Source organism: Euprymna scolopes, chromosome 3, assembly GCF_053919585.1.
Source record: "Euprymna scolopes isolate OS-2025 chromosome 3, ASM5391958v1, whole genome shotgun sequence".
Lineage (NCBI taxonomy): Eukaryota > Metazoa > Mollusca > Cephalopoda > Sepiida > Sepiolidae > Euprymna > Euprymna scolopes.
In genome coordinates this window covers 77,458,215-77,480,592 of record NC_136484.1, presented here as the reverse complement: position 1 = coordinate 77,480,592, position 22,378 = coordinate 77,458,215, and the positions used below count along the sequence as shown (strand labels likewise).

The 22,378-nt window shown below is 34.6% G+C and overlaps 1 protein-coding gene across 1 annotated transcript in view; it reads left to right on the top strand.

Annotated features, from left to right (window-relative positions):
- LOC145256388 (uncharacterized) overlaps positions 1-22,378 on the top strand; it is a 215,744-nt gene that overhangs the window by 172,341 nt on the left and 21,025 nt on the right. The window contains exons 17-19 of the mRNA XM_080115240.1: positions 14,266-14,494; positions 18,808-18,943; positions 21,742-21,848. Of these exons, the coding sequence (XP_079971366.1) occupies positions 14,266-14,494; positions 18,808-18,943; positions 21,742-21,848 (472 nt within the window). The remainder of the gene's footprint in view (positions 1-14,265; positions 14,495-18,807; positions 18,944-21,741; positions 21,849-22,378) is intronic.

The following is a 22,378-nucleotide window of genomic DNA, read 5'->3' as shown; positions in this document are numbered from 1 at the left end:
AAGAATATGGAAGTTGTTTGCTGCCCAAACAACATAGCTCTCCCTTTGGCCACACTAGCAGGATCCAGGGGAATGCTGGGACTATATTTTGGGGCTGGCTTAGCTACAGGAGTTGCGAGAAGAAAGTCACTGTTGACAATCAGCCACCTAAATCCTAACTTTTACTCTGGATTTACTTCCTTTTCCATATATGCATGTAGTTGCAAGGAAGCGGAGGTTTGAAATTAATGTTTTCTTTCTCCTAGATGGATTGCCAACTAAGGTTTATGAGTTCTGTAAACCATAAGCAACTGATTTCAAAATGTCAGTGACCACTTTTGTCCCTTCTCCTTGTCAGTAAAAAACAGTTTAGCATGGTTTAGAGACTATCAATATAGTAGTGTCACGGTCTGAAGCCCGGAGGAAGCTGAGGGAAGAAAAATGAGTTCCCAGAGTGGATGCAAGTCCATGGCAGAACAGATACAACCGCGATGCTGCTGGGGTCAAGTTATTTTTGGGAATCAATGTGAGGTCGTAAGGAACATAAGCAGCAGCTGAGAAGTGGGAAGGGCAAAAAAGAAAGAAAGTCAGTCTGGGTGTGCGTTTCGGCGAGGGAAGGCGATGTTTTTGTTTTTTTGGCTCATAGAATCAGAGGCGATGAAGCGAATGATGCTTTATATAAGAAAAAACAAACGTTATATGGTTGAATCTGAGTTAGCCATGAAGAGCGACGAATGTTTCTACTTTTTTTTTTCTACTGGGCTCTGAAAAGAAAAAGAACGGAGAGGACAATGAAACTTAAAAAAAAAAAAAAATGTTATATGTGGAAAAATATTACCCAGAAATGTAAATGAGGATCTTCAATGTGGACTTGCATGAGAAACAGGTTTCTGAATTTCTCCTCCTCCTCTATCCCCCACGAAAAAGACTTTTGTGTTGTTGCAATCCGGCTAATACTCAACTGGAATTTACCATGCGGAGGGACCGTTACACAAATTGTTGACCCTATCTTGGAACTAATCTCCCCCTTTTCCACTGGAATTAATAGTGACTGCTCTTTCTTCTCCGTCATCAATGAACTCTTTTCTTTTGCCACTTTCAATCCTGGGTTATTTTTGTTTGTTTATTTTTATACATAAAAAAAGATAAATAAAACCCATATAAAAAAAGAATACATAAATTATATTTCTGCTTCATTATTTGATATTGAATTTTTTTATCTCCTCTTTGCATGGTCGCTTTTCACTGTTTTGATTAGAGACTCTGGAAAATTCGATAGACGATTAAATTTGCTTACACTTGACTGGATTGGGAACCAGCCGAGTAGCCGTTCCTGGTTGTAAATTCCCGTACCCTTCTCTAAACCAATGCACGTGCTGGAGTTAAAGTTACTGCTGCGCATTTAAACCTGTACCAAGGATGTAACAGTAGATAAAAGATATATTGGATTTCAGAAAAATGTTATCACATTTGTTTTATTATCATTTTCTCTCACTCTCATATATAATCTGAGGTTATTGTTTTCCAGAGATTAAATAACCAATAAAGTTTAATAAGGTTAATACAAGAGGGCTCAATACCAAAATAGAGCAGGGTTTATTTGTATTACTGCTTATGTAAAAACAAAGAGTAATATACATATATATATATTAGATCAGTGCAAAAGTTTTTTGCAGATTTTAAAATTTCATCTTACAAATGAAAAAAATTGTTTTTTAAAATATTTGTTCATAGCAAAAATTACTTTAATTCTCCATAACTTGATTCCATCTATCAACAAGCCTCCTTTATAAAATTCTTTTTTTTTTTTTTTTTTTTTTTTTTTTTTTTTACATAGGTGTGACCACTTATCAAGGCCGAAAGGCCACTCAAGGATAAGGGTTAAAGAGTGTACAGTAGTCAAAAGGACAATATAGTAATCGATAGTAATGGAAGTTTGGTAAATTTGTTAACTTAAGTGTAACGGCTCATCAGAAACTTGTTTACGTTGGACTTGAAGGTTTAAATGTATTGTAATGCTTTTATTGAGGTCGAAAAATATTTTTCAACCGCAATATTACTTCCTATTTACTTGCCTCCCCATGAAGGCAGAGTTAAACACAAGGTTGGTTTTTAATGTAGAGGAGCATTTATTACTAAAAAACGAAATAGTGAAATATAAAAGCAAGTTAAGCTAAAAGTAAAAAAAAAAAAAATTGATTTTAAATTCCAAGAATTAAAGAAAGAAAACATTTCAAAGAAATTTCTTACTATAAACATGACGAACAAGTGAAAATAAAGGCAAGATAAGTCAATGTAAAAAGGAAAACGGATTTTTTTAAACAGCAAAGTTCAAATGTTTGTTTGCATAAAGCAGTTCCACAATTTTTTTTTATTTTTTTAAATAAAGAAATATTTTTGTAAATAAAACAATTTGGAAATGTTAATTTACTTTCTATATTCATCATTCAAAGGGTCAATAATGGTAGAAGCACCGGTGTCACATTTCACGTGATCTAACTGTTCAGATTTTTCAGAATGAGGCTCGTCTACTGGACCTACTTATCTTAGCTGCACCAATTTGACTTTGCTTGCTTTATTTTTTTAAAATATAAAGGTTGACAAGACATTTTTCATTTACTAATGAGATTTTTCATTCCTTTACTAATGGAAGAGTCTTGTAAAAAAAAAAAAAAAAAAAAAAAAAAATTGCCAAAAGATAAGCACCCCCCTTTTTTTTTTTTTTTCTAAATTTGGGAAAAACCACTGATTTTTAACATGATTTACTGGCAATGAGAGCACTGTAAAATCTTTTTTTCTCTAAGGGTCAAGTATTCATCAACTTTTTCATGGACTTGACGTAGTTAGGCTGTTTTATACATAAACTTCGCTCACAAATTAAAACAATGTTACCTCACGGTCCCTAAAGTTTCAGTGCAACAGTGCAAACAGATAACTAATCATGAGCCTCAAAGTTTCGAAACAGACAGACAGCGCCTATGTGACGGAATAAGAAAACTCATTAAGATAAAGATTACTTTTAAATTAGTTAATAAAATTCTTGTACATCACATTAAATCTGTTATGAAAAGTTCTATGATGTTTTGTTACTTCTACACTTTATCGACGAAACTGGCGATGCCATTTTATTTCACACACCTGTCATTGAAATCCAAGGTAGAAATCAGTATTTTAAACTATGACCGAAGCATGAAATAAATAACAAAATTAAACTAGATAATGATTTTTCGGTTTCATTTGAATTAATTTGTCGTTGACCGTTCAAAGTTGCTTCAATTCAAAAAAATGTTTCATTAAAATTATTTATTTGTTTGAATCCCCCCCCAGAAAAAAGACTATTTTATAAAAATTCAATGTTGCTTTCATTACAAAATTGTTTTATTAAAATTATATTTTCTTACGCAAACTTTTCAATAAATGTTTTTACAATTATATTTCGATAAATTTTTATACAGTAAATGTTTAGGTTTTCAAATGGCGCTCGATAGTTTAGAAAATTATGAATATGTCCTTTTCATTTTCTGTTTTTTAATAAAATATATATATATATATATACGTTTCATGAAAAAATTTCCCATTTTCATTAATTAAATCAAAACATTTCTAATTAAACAATTACAATATATGTTCCCTTTCACTTTCTTTATTTACTTTTTTTCATATTTCTTCCCGGAAGTAATTAATATCTAGTTTAATTTTTTTTGTTATTTCTAACTTCGGTCATAGTTTAAAATACTGATTTCTCCTTTGGATTTCAATGACAGGTGTGTGAAATAAAATGGCGTCACCAGTTTTGGCGATAAAGTGTAGAAGTACCAACGTTTTTATCATAAATTTTTGACAGCATTAATCTTACCTCAAACAAACAGTTCAACTTAAAACTATATGAGAATTATAATGAAAGAATCGTAAATCTAAGGTATTTTTTAACGATGCGATTCCCCCCAAAAAACACGATTCTTACGATTAATGATTTCGATTCTGATTAATCATCCCACCGCTAATTTATACCAAGAGAATTGTTTTAAGTGTTCTATTTATGATTGTTATTTAAAGTTGATTCATATTGATAATATATTTAATTTATTTTGAATTATTACTGATATCAGTTTATTTTGGAAACCAGTTTCGAGTTATTTTCCCTGGAGCCAACTGTTGTCTTCTATTTATATAAAAGCGAAAATGTGTGTGTGTATGTATGTTCGTTTTTTGTGTATGTCTTCAAAAGGCTTTTTTCCGGCAGCTTCTCGAAGCTATCGCTCATTTTTACAACTTTTCATATGCTGTCTAAATGATAATATCTCCGACTTAACAACGGGGCTCGCCTGTCTATTTAATTTGCCCGACTTTGAAACGTTAAATATTCGATATTTTGGGATCACCGCATGTTTGCTTTCATTTTTCGGTATAAAAAAAGCGAAACTATTCGAATCTTGGCCCACAGCCTGTGGTCTCTAGAAAGCGATCTAACATTTGGTCAATGTCGGCTTACCGTCGTCATATCAGACGGTTGTTTTCATTTCAAGATGAACCACTCCCCTAATAAACGAGGGAGCTGTTTTTCCCCAAAGTTAGGTAAAAACAAACAAACCGGGTTATTGACCTCATTAAAAACTGTCCTGCAGAAAATGTTCACTGCTGAATAGCTATTGCTTACGTCATCGGCATCATCGTAACGCTCGCACAAATGTTAACTTTACGACTTCCACTTGACGTCATTTACTACGGTCACCTGTCAATTCTCTTAATTAAATAAATTCAAACTTCTTTCAGTAACTCATTCTTGCTGGCCGAGCAGTTAACGTGTCATGTGTTTTTCACATTTTATTTTCCAGCTTCGCCTCAGGGCTTTGGGTTCGATTCTACCTAATTACCCCCCCCTCAGTGTTTCTTTTTGATTTAAGAGCACACACACCTCGAAACACCCAGGCAAACATATAAATCTCAGTTGTCTGTTTGAATGTATGTATGTATGTATGTATGTATGTCAGCCTAAAACTTTCCATAAAGTCGACAAATTTTTATGAGACTGGTATCATTTTGAAACTCGACCCTTCAGACGACAAATATCGAAAAATTGGCTAAAAACATTAATTTAATCAACTGGGCACTTTTCTACTGGAGGAGACACTTTTTTCGCCGATATTTTCAAAAGTCATCCCCTCTTTCCGATTGACTAGCCTTAATTTAAACATTTGTCACCACTGGTTTGTTTGTTTGTTTTTATTTTTATTCTTTTGCTCAACACACACCTCCAAACACCCGGGCAACACCGGGCATCCAAGCTAGTGTATATATAAATGTGTGCACTTTTGTGTATGTCCGGCAAAGGCTTTTTTTGGGGTGGTTCTCTGGTTGGTCGCTCATTCTTATAACTTTTTATATTCTACTGAGATGATATCTAAGATTTACAAAATGACTCGGTGTGTATGTTTAATTTGGGCAACTTTTACGCGCGATTTTCACCATATTTTTTTCGTGTCTTTGGCTTTTCAGTATAAAAACGCGAAACTGAAACAAACCTCACCACTCGTGCAGCACATCCAGAAAAGTAATGAGCGCTTTGATCACTGTCGGTGAAAACCGTCATATCAGATAATTGCTATTCATTTTGGGGAGAGAAAAAATAAAACCAAAAAAAAAAAACTCGCAGAAATAACTGCGGGATTTCATTCTCCCATGGCGTGATGTTTGACCTCAATAAAATCAAGCACATCTTTGAACTCCTTCACTTTTTAATTGCTAAATTTAACGTCTTACATTGCTTCTGTTACTGTAGCGCAGTTGTATGTTGTCAGCCTATTTGCTATCACTCCCTTTTTTTCTTTTACAAAAAATTTTTTTTTTCCATTTTTAAAGTTTTAATATTGAAATCGCTGTTTTTTTTTGTTTTATTTTTTTAAGAAGTTTAACATCGTTTTTTTAATATTTAAACAGGGTTAAGTTTCCATTTTGTCTGCTCCCCACCCCCCAACACACAGACCTCCAAACACCCAGGCAACGCCGGGAACTCCCCACTAGTCTAATAAATAAAAGGCAAAATGGGCGCGCGCGTTCGTGTATGTCCACAAAGGCTTTTTGCATCGGAGTTCTCATGTTGGTTAGATTACAGGAGAAGTTTTCTTATACTTCCTAGATCATAATATCTCAGATTTGCAAACGGACATCGTCTATCTGTTTTTGATCGAGTTTTAAAAAATTCCCTCGTTTCGAGTGTTTTTGTCTTTTTCGTGTATTTAAAGCAAAACTAATCAAACGCAATCAACAACTCTTGGTCTTCGCCAGGTTGTATCTGTTCTGTAATTGGTCCTTGGTCAATTTAGGAGAAACGCTTCATACTGAGACAATTACTATTTATTTGGATACTGCAGAATGCCCACTCTTTTGGGGGAGCTGGTTTTCTTCCCACATTAAAAATGACCTTCGTGGGAGGTTTAAAAGCAACGCCATTTCTGCAAGTCATCTTTTGATTGACTTTTTTGATTGACTTTGTACTTCGCACCTCTGTTGATATACACAACATGCTAGGCTTCACCCTAAATGAATCCAGGAGCAGACGTCATCAATCAGCACACATAACTGATGCAGATCACGCAGACGATATTGCTTTGTTTGCGAACAACACTGCTGATGCGCAAACAGTGTTACGTAAGCTATAAAAGTCTGCAAATGACATTGGTCTCCACATAAATGCGGATAAGACAAAGTTTATGACTTTCAATGTGAAGGGAGAAATCGGGCTTTGGTTGGATCAACGCTGAGGGAGGTTGCTGGGTTTACGTATCTGGGCAGCAACATAGTTTCCACGGAGAGAGATATCAGAATTCGCATCTCGAGGACATGGACCGCATTGGATGGGCTACATTCAGTGTGGACTTCGAGACTGGCTGACAAACTGAGGGGCAGTTCTTCTGAGCAGTGGTAGAGTCTGTCCTTGTTTACGGTGCTACCACCTGGACACTCACCAAAAGATTGGAAAGAAAACTAGACGGCACATACACCCGTATTCTAAGAACAATATTAAATATATCTTGGCAAAATCATCCCACGAAGCAGCAACTTTATGGCAATCTACCAGCCATATCTAATACCATCAGAGAAAGACGCCTACGATTTGCCGGTCATTGTCTGAGGAGCAAGCATGAATTAGTGAGTGATGTATTGCTATGGACTCCACGACATAGACGCGCAAGCGGAAGATGACCTAGATCCACGTACATCCAACAAATAGCACACGACACCAACTGTGAACCTGAGGGTCTGGGGCAGCTGATGGAGGACAGGAAACTCTGGAGAGGAAGAGTCACATTGGTTCGGACAAGGAGCCCATCATGATGATGATGGCATTAAATTTGAACGCTTTACACCTCCGGTCGCGTTGTGGAGTAGGGGGTAAGATATCAGGTTTTCTTTCACTTTTTTTTGCTGCCTTCGCATCACGGGTTTGAGCCTGCCTGCCTACTACCACTATTTTTTTGTGCTCAACACACACCTCAAAATCCCCCCGGGCAATGCCGAGTATCCCCGTTAGTCTATTATATAAATCTCAAACATTGGTTTGTGTGTGTCAGCTAAAAATTTTCGTCAGCCGCATAGGACCAGGTTGAAACCGGTACTATCAGAAAGAGTGATCCCTTGAATGCATAATATGTGAAAATAAGAAAAAAAAGAAGTGTAAGCCATTTTGACTTTCAGAACAGTTTCAGATGGTTCGCTGTTACACACAAGTCCTGGGAGGTGACTTGTTTGTAGTAGACAGTTCCACAGAACAAAATATTCTTACCGTGTCGAAACCCGGGAAAAGAACATGTGAAATTGCTCCAGAAAAGGTTTAATATTTATGAAGCAATTCTGGTTTCTGATTGGTTGGTAGCAGAACGTGAATTAATTTGATTCGTCAGTTCTTAGCAGCATTTTTTATAAATAGAATCGTCCGACTGTGTGGGATCATACCCCATTAATAGGTCCAAAATATTGCAACATCCTCCCTATTTTTTATAATAGGGAAGTCCCTTGTGTTTGTTCTGCTCAAAAATAAATATATATTTTTATATTTACTTAGACATAACAAAAATTAGAAATCATTTGGATCTTAGAATTTTAGCATTTAAAAAGACGCCATTTTTAATTGTGTTCAAATGTCAAAAAGGAAAATTACAAAGATTTTTTTTTTTTAAAGTTTTAGGTTAAAGTGTTAATACAAATAAAATGGATACAGTTTAACATCTTGTCCAGAACTAATTTTTTTTTTTTTTTTTTTTTTTATATATAGAAATCTATATACTCTGAGCATTACCCCTAGGGTTTTCCGCTGATATTCATGCAAAAATGTAAGAGCCTTCTCATAAGTGGAACTTCGCTGGTCTGTATTTTTAATATATAGAAATCTATAAACATACAGGGCAGTGAAAGAAAAAAAAAATTATTCAGTCGAATTCACCAACAAGTTTTGAGAAAAAACGTAGCTTTATCCGTGTATATTTTTATTAATATCATTTTCGATCGGTGTAGAGTATTTCTTGCACTCTCCCATTCCAAATTTTGATAGTATTTTGTTGATGCATCTCGATTGAGTCATCGTAACAAGTCCTTTGCTTTGAGTAAATTCTATTCCCAGAAACCAGGATATTTTGCCAAGATCGGTCATTTTGAATCTTTTACTTAATTTGTTCTTAACATCATTATGTCACAATTTGATGCGATCAAAATATCATCGACCCACAAAACCAAAATCAGTAGTTTATCGTCTTTGTGTTGGGTATATAAACAGGGGTCTACAGCGCATTGTCTAAATTGTTGTTTAATAATATAATCATGGAATACTGTGTTCCAACACTGAGCACTCTGCTTTAGACCATATAATGACTTGTTAAGTCGCCACACGCTATTTTTATTTTTCATTATAAATCCCTCTGGAGGGGTAATATAAATTTCACAGTCTTTTTGGGCATTCAAATAAGCATTTTTTACGTCCATTTGATGGATGTTTAGGTCATATTGTGATGCGACTTGCAGTAAAATTCTGATTGTCGTTAGGTTTGTGGTCGGCGAAAACGTAGAAAAGTATTCTTTACCGTAAATCTGAGAGCACCCCTTAGCAACAAATCTTGCTTTGAACTGTTCTACGCCTGATGCTGTACTCTTTTTTGTAAAGACCCATCTGGTAGAAATAACATGTTTATCTCTTGGGAGAAACACTACTGTATAGGTATCATTTTCGGTTAAGGCATCTATTTCTTTTTTCATGGCAATTTTCCATTCATCACAATGTTCTGAATTAATTGCTTCGTTGAAGCTTTTTGGCGCATTTTCCATTGAATAGCAATAGTCGATTTGATAATCTTTTATATTGTCGACCACAAAAAAATCGGGTCGTCTTCTATTTCTTTTGGGATATCTTTCGACTTCATCATCATCATGGACACTCTCGTCTCCGTCATTTTTATTGTTTTCGTTTGTTCTAATTATTTGAGGTAATATAATTTCATCCTCTTCATATGACGGGTTTTCGTCTGTAAAATTAAACGTGTCTGAATTTTACTCACCGGATTCTTTTTATTTGATTTTTTTCGGGAAAAAATATTAAATTCGCTGGACTGTTTTTATCGTATCCAAGAAATATACCTCTGTCGGCTTTAATATTCAATTTACTCTTTTTCTCCATATATGCGAAGCAAGTTGAACCAAATATATGCATTCTGCTTAAATTTGGTTTTTTACCGCAGAAAGATTCATATGGAGTTTTAGATAGTGTTTTGTTAAAGCACCTGTTGCGTATATAGGCTGCCGCCATAAGTGCATACGTCCAGAGGTTTTTATTGAGTTTTGATTCAATGAGTAGGCATCTTGCCATTTCAAAAAGTGTCCGCCACGCACGTTCAGCAGTCCCGTTTTGGTGTGGTGATCTAGGAGCTGATGTTTCATGCCTGATATGATGGTTAATTAGTAAAAGTTCAAATCTTTATTGGTAAATTCCGTACTGTTGTCAGAGCGAATACACTTGATTTCACCGTAGGGGGCCATGTCGGCCAGATATTTCTTAGTTGCTAGCAGGGTATCAGATTTGTTCTTTAAAAAGTAAACCATTATCAAACCTGAATGGTCATCTACGAAATTCAACACATATCTATAATGTTCTCTGGCCATCGGTTCTACGGGACCGTTCAAGTCACAATGCACCATTGATAGGATTTTTTTTGGCCTTTTTGTCTGGTATCTTGTTTTGATAGTTTGTCATTTTCCCTTGCGTACAGACATCGCAGTTGAAGGTTTTTGATGTTTGTATTTGCATTCCATCAACTACAGTCGGCAACTTTTTGATATCAGGAATATTGCAGTGTCCAAGAATTTTATGCCATGTCTGTAGATCATGGCAGGCGGTTTTTGATGGGACTACGCTATTTAAATAATATAGTCTTCCATTTTCTTTAATGTCGAATACAGTTCCATTCGGGTATACCAGTTTTGATTTATTGGGGCTAAAGTTTATATTTGCACCTTGTTTTGTGGCAGCTTGTACAGAAAATATATTTTGTTTAAATTTTGGGATTAGAAGAGCGTTTTCTAGAATACAGAAACACAATTCACATTTATTGTTCTTTAGCGAGATTTTCGCATTGCCTCTTTTCAAAACGGTATCATTGACTCGACTCCCGTCAGCTAGTTCTACAAAATGATTTTGAGGCTTAAAGTTGAGGTCAAAATTGATAAAATCAAATTCCTTTGTAATCACATGTGCCATGGCCCCACAATCGACAAGAAAATTATTATTGCTTGTTGACGCATCAAATGTACACGAAAATAAAAATGTATGTTCGCTAACAGAGCTCTCTACATTTTTAATGTAGTCGCCATTTTGAGTCCTGTATCTACATTGGAAACTCTTGTGATTAGGTTGTCCACAATTATAGCAAATAATTTTTGTACTTTTCTTAGGAAAAAACCTGCTTTTGGCAAAGTTGCGTTTTTTATTCCTGGCATGGGTATAATTTGATTTTGGTGTTTTTATGTGTGTATTTTTAAATTTCATGATATTTGTGGATTCGTTTTTTTCTGTGATCATTTTTTCAGTTTCTTCGTAACTTCTGAGTGCTACCTTGAATTGGCTAAAAGTCATGGGTTTTTCTTTCTGGGTTATCATGGTGGTAAATGGCTTGAAATCACTCGGTAATCCCTTAAGGACTATGGAAATTAACAGACTGTCACTTATAACTTCACCAGACATTTTTAAAGAATTTGCAGTTGTCTCAGCTCTTATAATATAATCAGTAATAGTTTCGGCTTCCATTCGTTTTAGAGAGGTCAGTTCAGTGTACAAAGAAATAATTTTGGGTTTTCCTTTCGATAAATAATGCTCTCTCAATATGTTTAATGCTTTGCAGCCGTTGTCCAGGGCTTCTCTCATTACCAGTGATAGACTTCGGTCATCTAAACACTGCATTAATTCCGCAAAGATAGTTGCGTTCTTTTCAATGAAGTCGGGGTCGTTTCTGTTTTCAGGTTGTGTTTGTAGTACTTTGTGTAGCTTTTGGATTCGTAGATATCCCAGAAATTTAACTTGCCACAATTCGAATTTTGATTCAGATCCATCGAAATAAAGACGCACACTGGGCCCATAACCTTCAGAAGTGTAAGCCATTTTGAGTTTCAGAACAGTTTCAGATGGTTCGCTGTTACACACAAGTCCTGGGAGGTGACTTGTTTGTAGTAGACAGTTCCACAGACAGTCGAAACCCGGGGAAAGAACATGTGAAATTGCTCCAGAAAAGGTTAAATATTTATGTAGCAATTCTGGTTTCTGATTGGTTGGTAGCAGAACGTGAATTAATTTGATTCGTCAGTTCTTAGCAGCATCGTTTATAAATAGAATCATCCGACTGTGTGGGATCATACCCCATTAATAGGTCCAAAATATTGCAACAAACTACAACATTTTTGCAAATTACATACGTGTTTATGTTTATAAACGTTATTTTTTCAGGGTCATGATTTCATAAGTTTTTATGGTCTGGTGAGCAAAAGCATTTGCGACTTACCTTTTTCTTTCTTTCTTTCTTTCTTTCTTTCCTTTCGCGTTCCAGGTTTGAGCCTGCCTTTTTTATTTATTTATTTTTTTTTTTTTTTGCGCTCGCACAGGCACTTCCTGCTGTTTGGATTAAAACAAAAGTTGTTTTGATTCATTTTTTTTTGGGTGGGTGGGGGGATTCCAGGTTCTCAGTTACCGTTTTTTTTTGGGGGGGGGGGGGGTTGCTCAATATCCTTAGTATAGCAGCTCTGTCCAAACCGAATTTTATGTCCATCGAGCAAGGCCGGGTATCCATGCTAGTATATATATATATATATATATATATATATATATATATATATTTTTTTTTTTTATTACATTTTCACCCCAAACAAGGCAAATTGCCACTTTGGTGTAGGGGGCTACTATCAGGGGCAACAACTACTGGGGTACTATGTAGGGATTTGGGCAGCAAGGTGTCGGTTCACGTTACACTTGAACTTCTGCACGTCAGTACTGTTGGGGAAGCAGGGACCTGGAATGGAATTCCAGAGTCTAGCGGTTCTGGGGAAGAAACTATTGGAGTAAAAAGATCTTTTACATCTAGGGATCTCTACAGTGTGGGGGTGGGATTTAGCAGCCTGTCGGGTTTGTCGAGGGTGCTCATGTCGTGGGGGTACAAGTGATTGCAGTTCGTCAGAGCATTCACCACTAAAATACTTGTAGAAAAGGCAGAGGGATGCAACATTTCGTCGATGGGACAGAGGCTGAAGCTTAGATGCCAGTTCAGGGCCTATCAGGTTTGCGACTCTCTTTTGAACCTTGTCAAGGAGCGAGAGACTAGTAGCAGATGCACCAGCCCAGATGTGGCAGCAATACTTCATACATGGGCGAATGGTGGCCTTATAGAGGTACAGGATACTTTCGGGTGTTAGTAGTTTTCTAGCACGGTAGAGAGAGCCCACCTTTCTTGCAGTGGCCCTGGCAATGCCTTCAATGTAATTGTTCCAACTCATGTTTCCTGTGAACGTTAGGCCAAGGAGTTTGAAAGATGGACTCTCAGATAAAGAGTCGTTGGCCATTGCTATGGGTGGTAGAGAGGGTTTCTTGTAATTATTGAATGAAACTAATTTAGTCTTGGCAGCATTGAACGCGACCAACCACTTTTGTCCCCATTCCACTACAGATTGGAGGTCTTCCTCTAGTGTTTCTGCCATTTCTTTAGAAATATGTTCATTCGTCTTCCTGTCGTGCCTGCCATAGAGTGTAGTGTCATCAGCATATATACCCATCTCAGAGGCAATGTTGTCGGGGAGGTCATTTATGAATATCAGGAACAATAGAGGTCCAAGGATAGAACCCTGGGGCACCCCCGCATTTATATCATATTGTTTAGATGTACGAACGACCGTACGAATGTGTGTGCGTATATATATATATATATATACGCACACACATTAGTTGGTATGTGCTTGCTTTCAATGCATTCCACTTGGAAAACCTTTTAAAAATCTAATTTCTTACTGTCCTGACACATCTTAGTATGGACCCTATACCAATAAATAGTTATTAAGTTAGCTAGTATGAATTTGGATAAAGGTCACAGTAGTACATATCAGAATAACCTACCTGAATTGTACCCAGAAATGGTGATCTCAGTAAGTGGGTGTCAACAGATCAAACTCCCTAGACAAAACATAATTGAATGATCATGATGTGTCAACAAAAAGAAGAGTTTCTGTCAGTCTTGCTCTCGAAACTGTGGATGAGACATGGCATATTGGTGCAATAATGCAGAATAATGTGAATATCATTTCAATGTCTGCATCTCTCAATTTTCAAGTTAGAAAACTAAGGTAAGAAGGAAATAATTTTAGAATTTTAGTTATGTAGTTTCTCTCTCTCTCCTCAAATAAATTCTTGCCAATGAAACCTTGAAGAACTTAGCAAAGTCTTCTTGTGTATTTCATGCATGAAAAGTTTATTCGTTGTAGTTGATTGAATGATCGTCAACCACTAAACAACACAGTCACTCATGAAACAGCAATCAATACCAAAAACAAAAAGAGCAGCACATGAACACCTACATGTATGTATAGACTTGATTTTGTTTCTTGATTGTGGGTGCAAATGTAACAATCAAATGAGATCAGTAATTGGTTTATTCAGCTAAATAATGGGATTCTGATGAGGTTAACAGTGAAAACCTGCAAAATATTTCACCAACCACAATTTACTTTCTGCCTTTTATCAATGTTTGCATTTTTTGTTTTTATTTTTAGGCATGGCTTCATTGTCTGTCCAGGCACCGCTGCCTGGAATAGCCTTGCTGGGTGTCCTGAAGCTGCTATCTATAACATTTTTAATTCTGTGAAATGTGCCTCTAGTCAATCTGGCCTAGGCATGCTTGTTTGCAATTGGACAGGCCGTGGCTATCTGACCCACTACCCATTCTGTTGGCCTGGTTTACTAATAGCTGCTGGTTTAGCTTGGAATGGAGACATGCATTGGGTAAGTCATCGTCTTGTTGCTGCTGTTGAACTTCTTGATTTATTTATTAAATTTGCTCTTTATCTCAGGACTTCTTCAGATTTGGCTACCTACCGGAAATCTTATTCTTCGTCTTAGCTTTTGTTTGGCAGTAGGTTTGCATGAATTAATTTATACATTTAAAAGGAAAAAAAAATTCAGCCAATTTTATTGGTGACTTGTCTCTCTGGAGACTTTCAAGACAGGTGTTAAATATTACTTAACACTTATATACCTTTAAAGATAAGTGTAGATATGATTTAACAGGTGCAATACGTTATTAGCGATGGCAATTTAATAAACATAAACAGAGACCACTCTTTGACTCTCACCGAGAAGAGTTTCCACTCAAGGGGAGAAAACTTCAAACAAAGAGAAAATATTTGGATTTTAAGTGTTATCTATACTGTATAACTTTTTGATTGATGTAATATCTGACATTTTTAGGTGTAAAAGTTGCCAGGTTTGGCAAAAAGAAAAGCGAGGGGGGGGGGGGAAATGGAATTAGCTCTACACTTCGAGGTTTTGCATTTTGGTTTTAGTTGAAAGTAAATTTATAAAACATAAAGTTAATAAAATTATCAAGCTAAACACTAGTGTGTATCATTTCTAAATTATTTAATATTATGTCTCACTGGCAACCATCTTGTTTTTGTAATTTTATGTTTCTAAGAACTTACAATTGGTCAATGGATCTTATTAAAATTTTAGCCATAAATAATTTGGAAATAATATCCCCTAGCTTTTTGATGGATAATTTTATTGACTTTATAATGTTTTTGTAAATTTACTTTCCATTAAAACAAAAAGATGTAACCTTGGAGTGTAGAGCTAACCCCCTTTCCACTCCTTTTCCTCTTTGCCAAACATGGCAACTTTTATACCTGAAGAAGGTCAGAGGTTACATCAACTGAAACATTGTGCAAATAGCACTCTAGATGAGAACAATTGTCTGATTAATTCAGTTATATAGTTGTGGGTGTATGACATATGTATATTAGCAAAGATACCTGCACTTTGTGCGTGGCTTTGCTGTATGCTCAGGTACCCGTGAAATGTACAGCAAAATCCTGACCTTAACTTTTGACTTTGATCTTGAAAAATAGTGTGCACCATCCCTAGGTCTGAGACCATCATCATGTTTGGTTTAGTCATAATCAGCCTAGTGATGTGTGCTGTAAGAGAGTATATATAATATACAGAGACTATCTCCTTTACCTTTACTTTGAAAAATGGTGTGCACTATCACGAGGTGGGACACCATCATGCTGTGAGGGTTGGTCATGATCGGTTTACTGGTATGGGCTGACACACACACGCTGCTACTATATATATATATATATATATATATATATATATATATATATATATATATATAATCTGCTCTCAAGTCAATGTAATTTGTATCCATGGCTGTATCTTTGCTGTGAGTACCGTCTAGTCTATATATACATGTAATGTGTACATATATATACATGGTTCATATTGTCTAGCGTTTATGTATGCTAGTGATAACACGACAACATATTTATAATCTGAACAGTTCAACAACCATGACAGTTCCATCAACATAAGCACATTATTTGCTGTTTGGTAATGGGCTACTAACCTTAGTTTGCAGGTTCCTTGGATCTTGCCAGATACTGAAAGAAAATCATTTTCTGTGAAGTAGTAATACCAGACAACTTTTTGTGTTTCCTTGTTTGTTTCCAAATTAACAGTGATTGGAAACATTTTCACAGTGATTGAGAACATTTTTTTTTTGTTCTTGCATTTTTGTTAGTTGTCCCACTAAACAACTTCTATGTGGTTATAAGACCAGATCATAACAATTATATAAAACCAGATCATAACAAAAGCCAAAAACTCCCATCTGCTATCTGAGTCCTTTCTCTCACTCTGACTGTCTACTTAAGTGTATATCTAAAAATCTCTCCTTTGTTTTCCAACCGACATCATAGGTCAATCCTACCACTGTTTTGTTAAAACTATTAAGGTATTTGTTCATTCTAAATTAACTTTTGTTTGTTTATTGTTTAAAAATTTAATATTCCAAATATATTTTATTACAACTTAAAGTTTATTTGAATAACATTATTTTTTTAGTGAAATATTCCATACTTTAAAACACAATTAATTTGGAATCAAAATTGATTTTATACAGATCTGGCTGTGTATAACCCTGTCACTAACTTTGAATCCCAGATACTGAATTCCTTTTTTGAAGAACTCGCATTTTGTAACTTAAGATTATGTTTGCACAAAATACTCAGTACCTTATCTATATGCTGCTAGTGGTCTTTCATTGTATTACTAGTTGTATCTGGTGTGCATGTATAGCTGTGGCTCAAAACAAACAAAAAACAAAAAGGCAAAAAATGTATGTTTCTTATGTTTGTTCTCAATATGAATATTGCTTTCAAATGTAATTTTGTTTGTTCAGTACTGTATTAATCGAAATATTGATGTAGTATTTAATGAAATACCATGTCGCAGTAATGAAAATATCCAAAATGCACACAAGGCGATAAGGTATAAATTAATAATTAAAGGAAATAGTTTTTGAAGGAATTAGAAATTTAAGCTATTTCTCATGCCTTTACTGCAAATGTCACATGACAAAACATAGTCAAACTCATTTGTTTTGTTGAATCATGAAAGATTTAACTAATTGTGACGTGACAATTAGATAAATAACATTGGTTTTTGTTGAAATTGATGAAAAGTGTAAGTAATTATAAATATGTTTTTGAATAAAATCCACTTTTCAGCTGTCTGATTTCGCTACAATATTGAAGAAGCACCTTTTTTTATCGGTTGGCCTGTACAATGAGCACCCCTCATAATTTGACCCAGAAACTTATGGGGGGGGGGGAAAGGACAATAAATGAAAAAACAATACTTTATATTTACTGATTTTATATTTCATTTTCTCAAAAGTTGCAGACTGTATTGTTTATTTACATTTATTATATTATTTTGCAAAGTATTTAACAACAAAAGTTGTGTTTTTGTTTTCACACACATGCATGATTCTGGCAGCAACGAATATGTAAACAAAAACTAGAAACAAAAATACGGGAAAAATAGAAATGCAATAAATAAATGTAAATATACTGTAAATTTACTGAAAATCTTCATATAGTTAATTTTCTCCAGAGAAGTTGCAGTTTGTATTGTTTATTTATATTTATTTTTTTTCAAAGTATTAACAAAAGTTGTGTTCTTGTTTTCAAATGCACGCTGAACCAAACACATGCATGTGTAAATTTACTGAATATTTATATGTATTTATTTTTCTCCAAAAAAGTTAAATTTTGTATTGTTTATTTATTCATTTATTCATTTATTATTTACTTTTTTTGCGATTGTTTTAACAACTAAAATTGTGTTTTTTTTTGTATCAGCGGCATCACTGGGCTAAATAATATCTCTTTGTGACACCATATTTTTAATTTTATTAATCATTTGTTTATAAAGGGAAGAATAGAATTCCGGAACATGAAAATTTTCAGAGCTCAACTAATCAGAATGGATGGAATTTGGAAAGGGAGCCATTATTATTTATGAATTGGAAATTGGAAAAATGATATGTCTATGCATCTATGGGCCAGTTATAATAGGTGTAATAACACGGTCTGTGGAAAATGTTGAATTGGTCCCGGTGACAACTAGTAGCAGTGTTAGGACTAAATGAATCTGTCTATAATGGTGTTCAAAAACTGCATAAGATAGTGGCTATTAGCCTAGATGTATTGAATTTATATGTGGCATCTGTTGTTGCAAACCTACTATACTTTGGTCCAGAGGAGAATTTCTGCAATCATTTTATTATAAAGGAAATTGTCAAATATGATAATGCAAACTCTTCTTACCATCAATTCCTGGAAGACCCCAGAAGCATTTACAAGTCTGAATAACATCACATTAAAGTGAAATAAACCTCAGTGGCAGATAAATGCAGTTTTCTCTTTATCATTTTTACTTGGTTATTTGAAATTATCTCCCTTGTCATGCAAAATAGCATTCAGTTTGTTGATTGTCAAATTGAATTTTCAAATTTTAAAATAAAACTACCTTATCAATTTACATAATTTTTGGAGTATATTTTCTTTCTATTTTTATTTGTTTATTTTTTTACATGGAAGTGGAGGTGTTATGGACTTGCACCCCCCCCCTAAGTAATCTAATGCAGGTAATCCAGTGAACTTTTGAATTATTCTCTCTAATCATTTGTTTGTGAATGAGAACCTTGTCAGTTAAAATTTGGAAGTAAGCATTTGTTTTTCTTTCAGGGTTTTCTTCATACGCACTTAGCAGAATTGCTGAACCAACACATCTTTTCAGATAAAACCTCTGTCATGGGACAAGCTGTCATTGAACTTGGCAGAATTGAAACATATGTTCTAAGATGTTCACAGAACAAGTCAGGTTAGAATTTCTCCTGTCTCCATCTAACAAAAAGAAAATGGCGCTCTTTTGCAATCAAACTACCATGAAAACAAAAATAAGTTCTTATTGTTTTTGTTTGTTTGTTTTTTGGCATGTCTCCTCCAATAGCCAGGAACTTTATGAATCTTTATGCATTTCCATAGCAAACAATTATTTCTTGTGTTCTTAAAATGTATTCATATCTCCAAGATGCTTTGTCTGTAGATCAATTAGTTAGTCTGTCATATTTCAGTTTGAAATATCGCCCTGTTTACTGGGACTGTAGAATACGCAGAGTGCATCAAGGGATCCTGCTGACTTAACAGCTGATAACTATGAAACTAAATAGGGAAGACATTGTCGTGCCAAATTCTATCATGTATAACTTATGACTAACAGTTTAGAGTTTCACCCACAAACATAGATTCCAAAATACATGATGGAAAGTGATGGTTGAAAGCCAATCAATTTGGAAAGGAACTATATGGTTGCTAAGCCCAGGCATTCTAATATATGATAGAATGTGAGTTCAAGGCCTCCTCCTAAAATAAGTATATCTTCCACATAACCCTGTCATGACAAGACAAATTAGTTTTTCCCTTGTTATGTACCAATTTTGCTGGGTAGGAAATTTGATTGATGTAACAAGTTAAAAATCATTCAGACCCATAAACATCTAAAGATCTTATATGAACTCAGATTCAGAGTGAGTACAAAATTAAAATATTCCCCCATTAATTGTGCTTGAAGCAATAATAAACCATTGACAAAAATGTCATTCTTGGTTCAGAAGGTGCTCTCCAACAGAATCACACCAAAAATATCAAAAACTTTAAAATGGAACCTTACACATCACTTGTGGAGTTTTAAGAAAACTATGCAGATAAATTACAACTTAAAAAGACCCTTCATAAAGCCAATATAAAAATCTATCTCCATGAATCCTTTAATTCATCAATATAATTAATAAGGAGCAGAACTTTTTCTGTACACCTTGGAAGAAATAAAATCTGAATAAAAAAATCAGGGCCTCACTCATGTAAAAAGGATCATAAAAAAGAAAAAAATGGAGAACAGATCTTTCAACACCTTTCAAATAAAAAAAAACTGATAAAGACTACATCAAAGAAAAAGGTATATCAATATATATTTCAGGTTAGAAATATGTGGAAAATGTACAAAATAATAGAAAGTTCACACATTACCATGTGTTGAAATTTCTCTGGAATCCATCCTACCTCAAATCTGCATTATGCACCAATGTAAGAACAAAATTTGAGGTTACATAACCAAAAACGAAATATTCTTAGAAACAAAGATGATGATCGCTTACATGAAAGATATTTATGTTAACATAGTTCAAAAAACTAAAACCAACTGAAAGACTTCAACTATTTAATTAAAGAGTTGAAAGTCCCATTAAATGGACTAAAATCTTTCTAAATTGGATTGAAAATAGTCTCACAACCAAAATGTCAATAAAACTTAGCAACATCTGACATAATTGTGTCATCAGGTCTGATACTATAGAGGTCACATTCTTTTAAAACATGGAATGTAGATGTAAGATCTGATATAAATGTACAGGATCTATCCCAGTCAGGCATAGAGTATCAATATATTGTACAATGTAGAGGTACGTCTGAGGACTTAGTACATTTCTGTTTTTATCTTAACTGATACAACCAAGTGGTCTGAAGATCCCAGTGGAGACAGAACAGAAGATGAACATTAATGAACATGAAGCATTTTTATTGATACCCCCCCACAAAAGAATGGAATCACATACAAAAAAAAAAAAAAAAAAAAAAAAAGAGCCGCAACCGCTGGGTTCGAACCTGAAATGTGAAAGAAGAAAAGAAGCGAAAAACGTTACTGGCTAACACACAGGCTGTCACGTTTTTAAACATAGTTTCAGTTTGATACATGTGCTGATTTGCAAAAATCACAATGCAAAAAGTGACCCCCTCCCACCCCTTCCAAAAAATGGTCTAGTTAACAACCACAGAATTAATCTTTCTTTTCTTATTTTCACAAATGCACCCGAGGAATTACTCTTTCTGATGGTATTGATTTTGACCCGGTCCGATGTTGCTGGCAAAAGTTTTTAGCAGGCATAAGAACACACAAACAGATGTTTGAAATTTATATAATAGATGACAAAGAAAATAACAAAAATACTGAAATAGAATTACAGAAGTGTGAAAACGAACCATGAAGAAATTACACATCTTTTCAACCAAAACATCTTTCTGCAAGAAATCTTCCTTAATGAAACAGACAATATCACTTTTAAAAGAAAAAAACACTTGCAATTCAAATGTACAATTTTATGTCAAGTTGCTGGCTATGTTAAAGCATAAGATCATCTTCAACAGATAGTGTAAATGTTATATGAAAAACGGAACAAAACGATATGGAAAAAAATGACCATAAAATTTATCTTATATACTATTTTTTTATAAACGTTTCATGTTTAGTTTTATTGAAAAATACATTTTTGTAAACACACACACGCACACACATACAATAAATGCAGTAAACAGATTAATAAGTGTAACGGTAGCACTCAATAGTCCCCCCTCCCCCAAAAAACAAACAAAACAAACTAGTACCCCATGAAACATTACAATTGTACACTGACTTTACAAGTATAGCAGTGAAAATTTAATCCTAAGATGGAAAAGACTTAATAATTAATGATCCCATCGAACCCAACGTTTTCTTTTGATTGTTTTTATTTCTCACATTTTACTAGCAATTCAGTTGTTTAGATATGTTTTTAATTATCTTTGCAGCCGATGATCAAACTAACTTGCCCTGTGAAGATGGATCAACATTGTTTCAGTTTTTAGTCTACCCTGACAGAGCACCTCTGGAAGAACTCACTCCAGATATCCTAATGGTAATCTCTATGCTTCTTTTAAACATCAAGTTGTCAAGAAAGTTCTTGTTGTTTTTAATTTTTAAATTCAGATTAACATATCTCGGCTCAAACAAAAATTTATTGATCAAAATAAGCACCATCAGAATCAACACACTTTTGTCAACACAAAACAAGTGTATTTATGCCAGTAACGTAAAAATCTTGCGTTCTGATAGCAATGAAGTTGCTGAAGATATTTTTGATATCGCTTAAGTTTTTGAAGCATTTCTCATGCAAAAAGTTGTCAAGATGTTTGAAAAAGTGGTAGTTCGGTAGGTGAGAGGTCTGAAGAGTAGGGCGGATGAGGCAGAGTTTCATTGTCCAATTTGTTCAACTTCTGCAGCATTGGTTTGGAGTAACATGTGGTTGGGAATTGTCGTGGAGGAGAATTGGGCTTTTCGGTTGACTAATGCTGAGTGTTGTCAAAGTTTCGGATGCATTTCATTTGTTGATACCATTTTTTGCATAATGGTTTTGTCTGCACTAAAAAAACTAATAGATGAGACTGG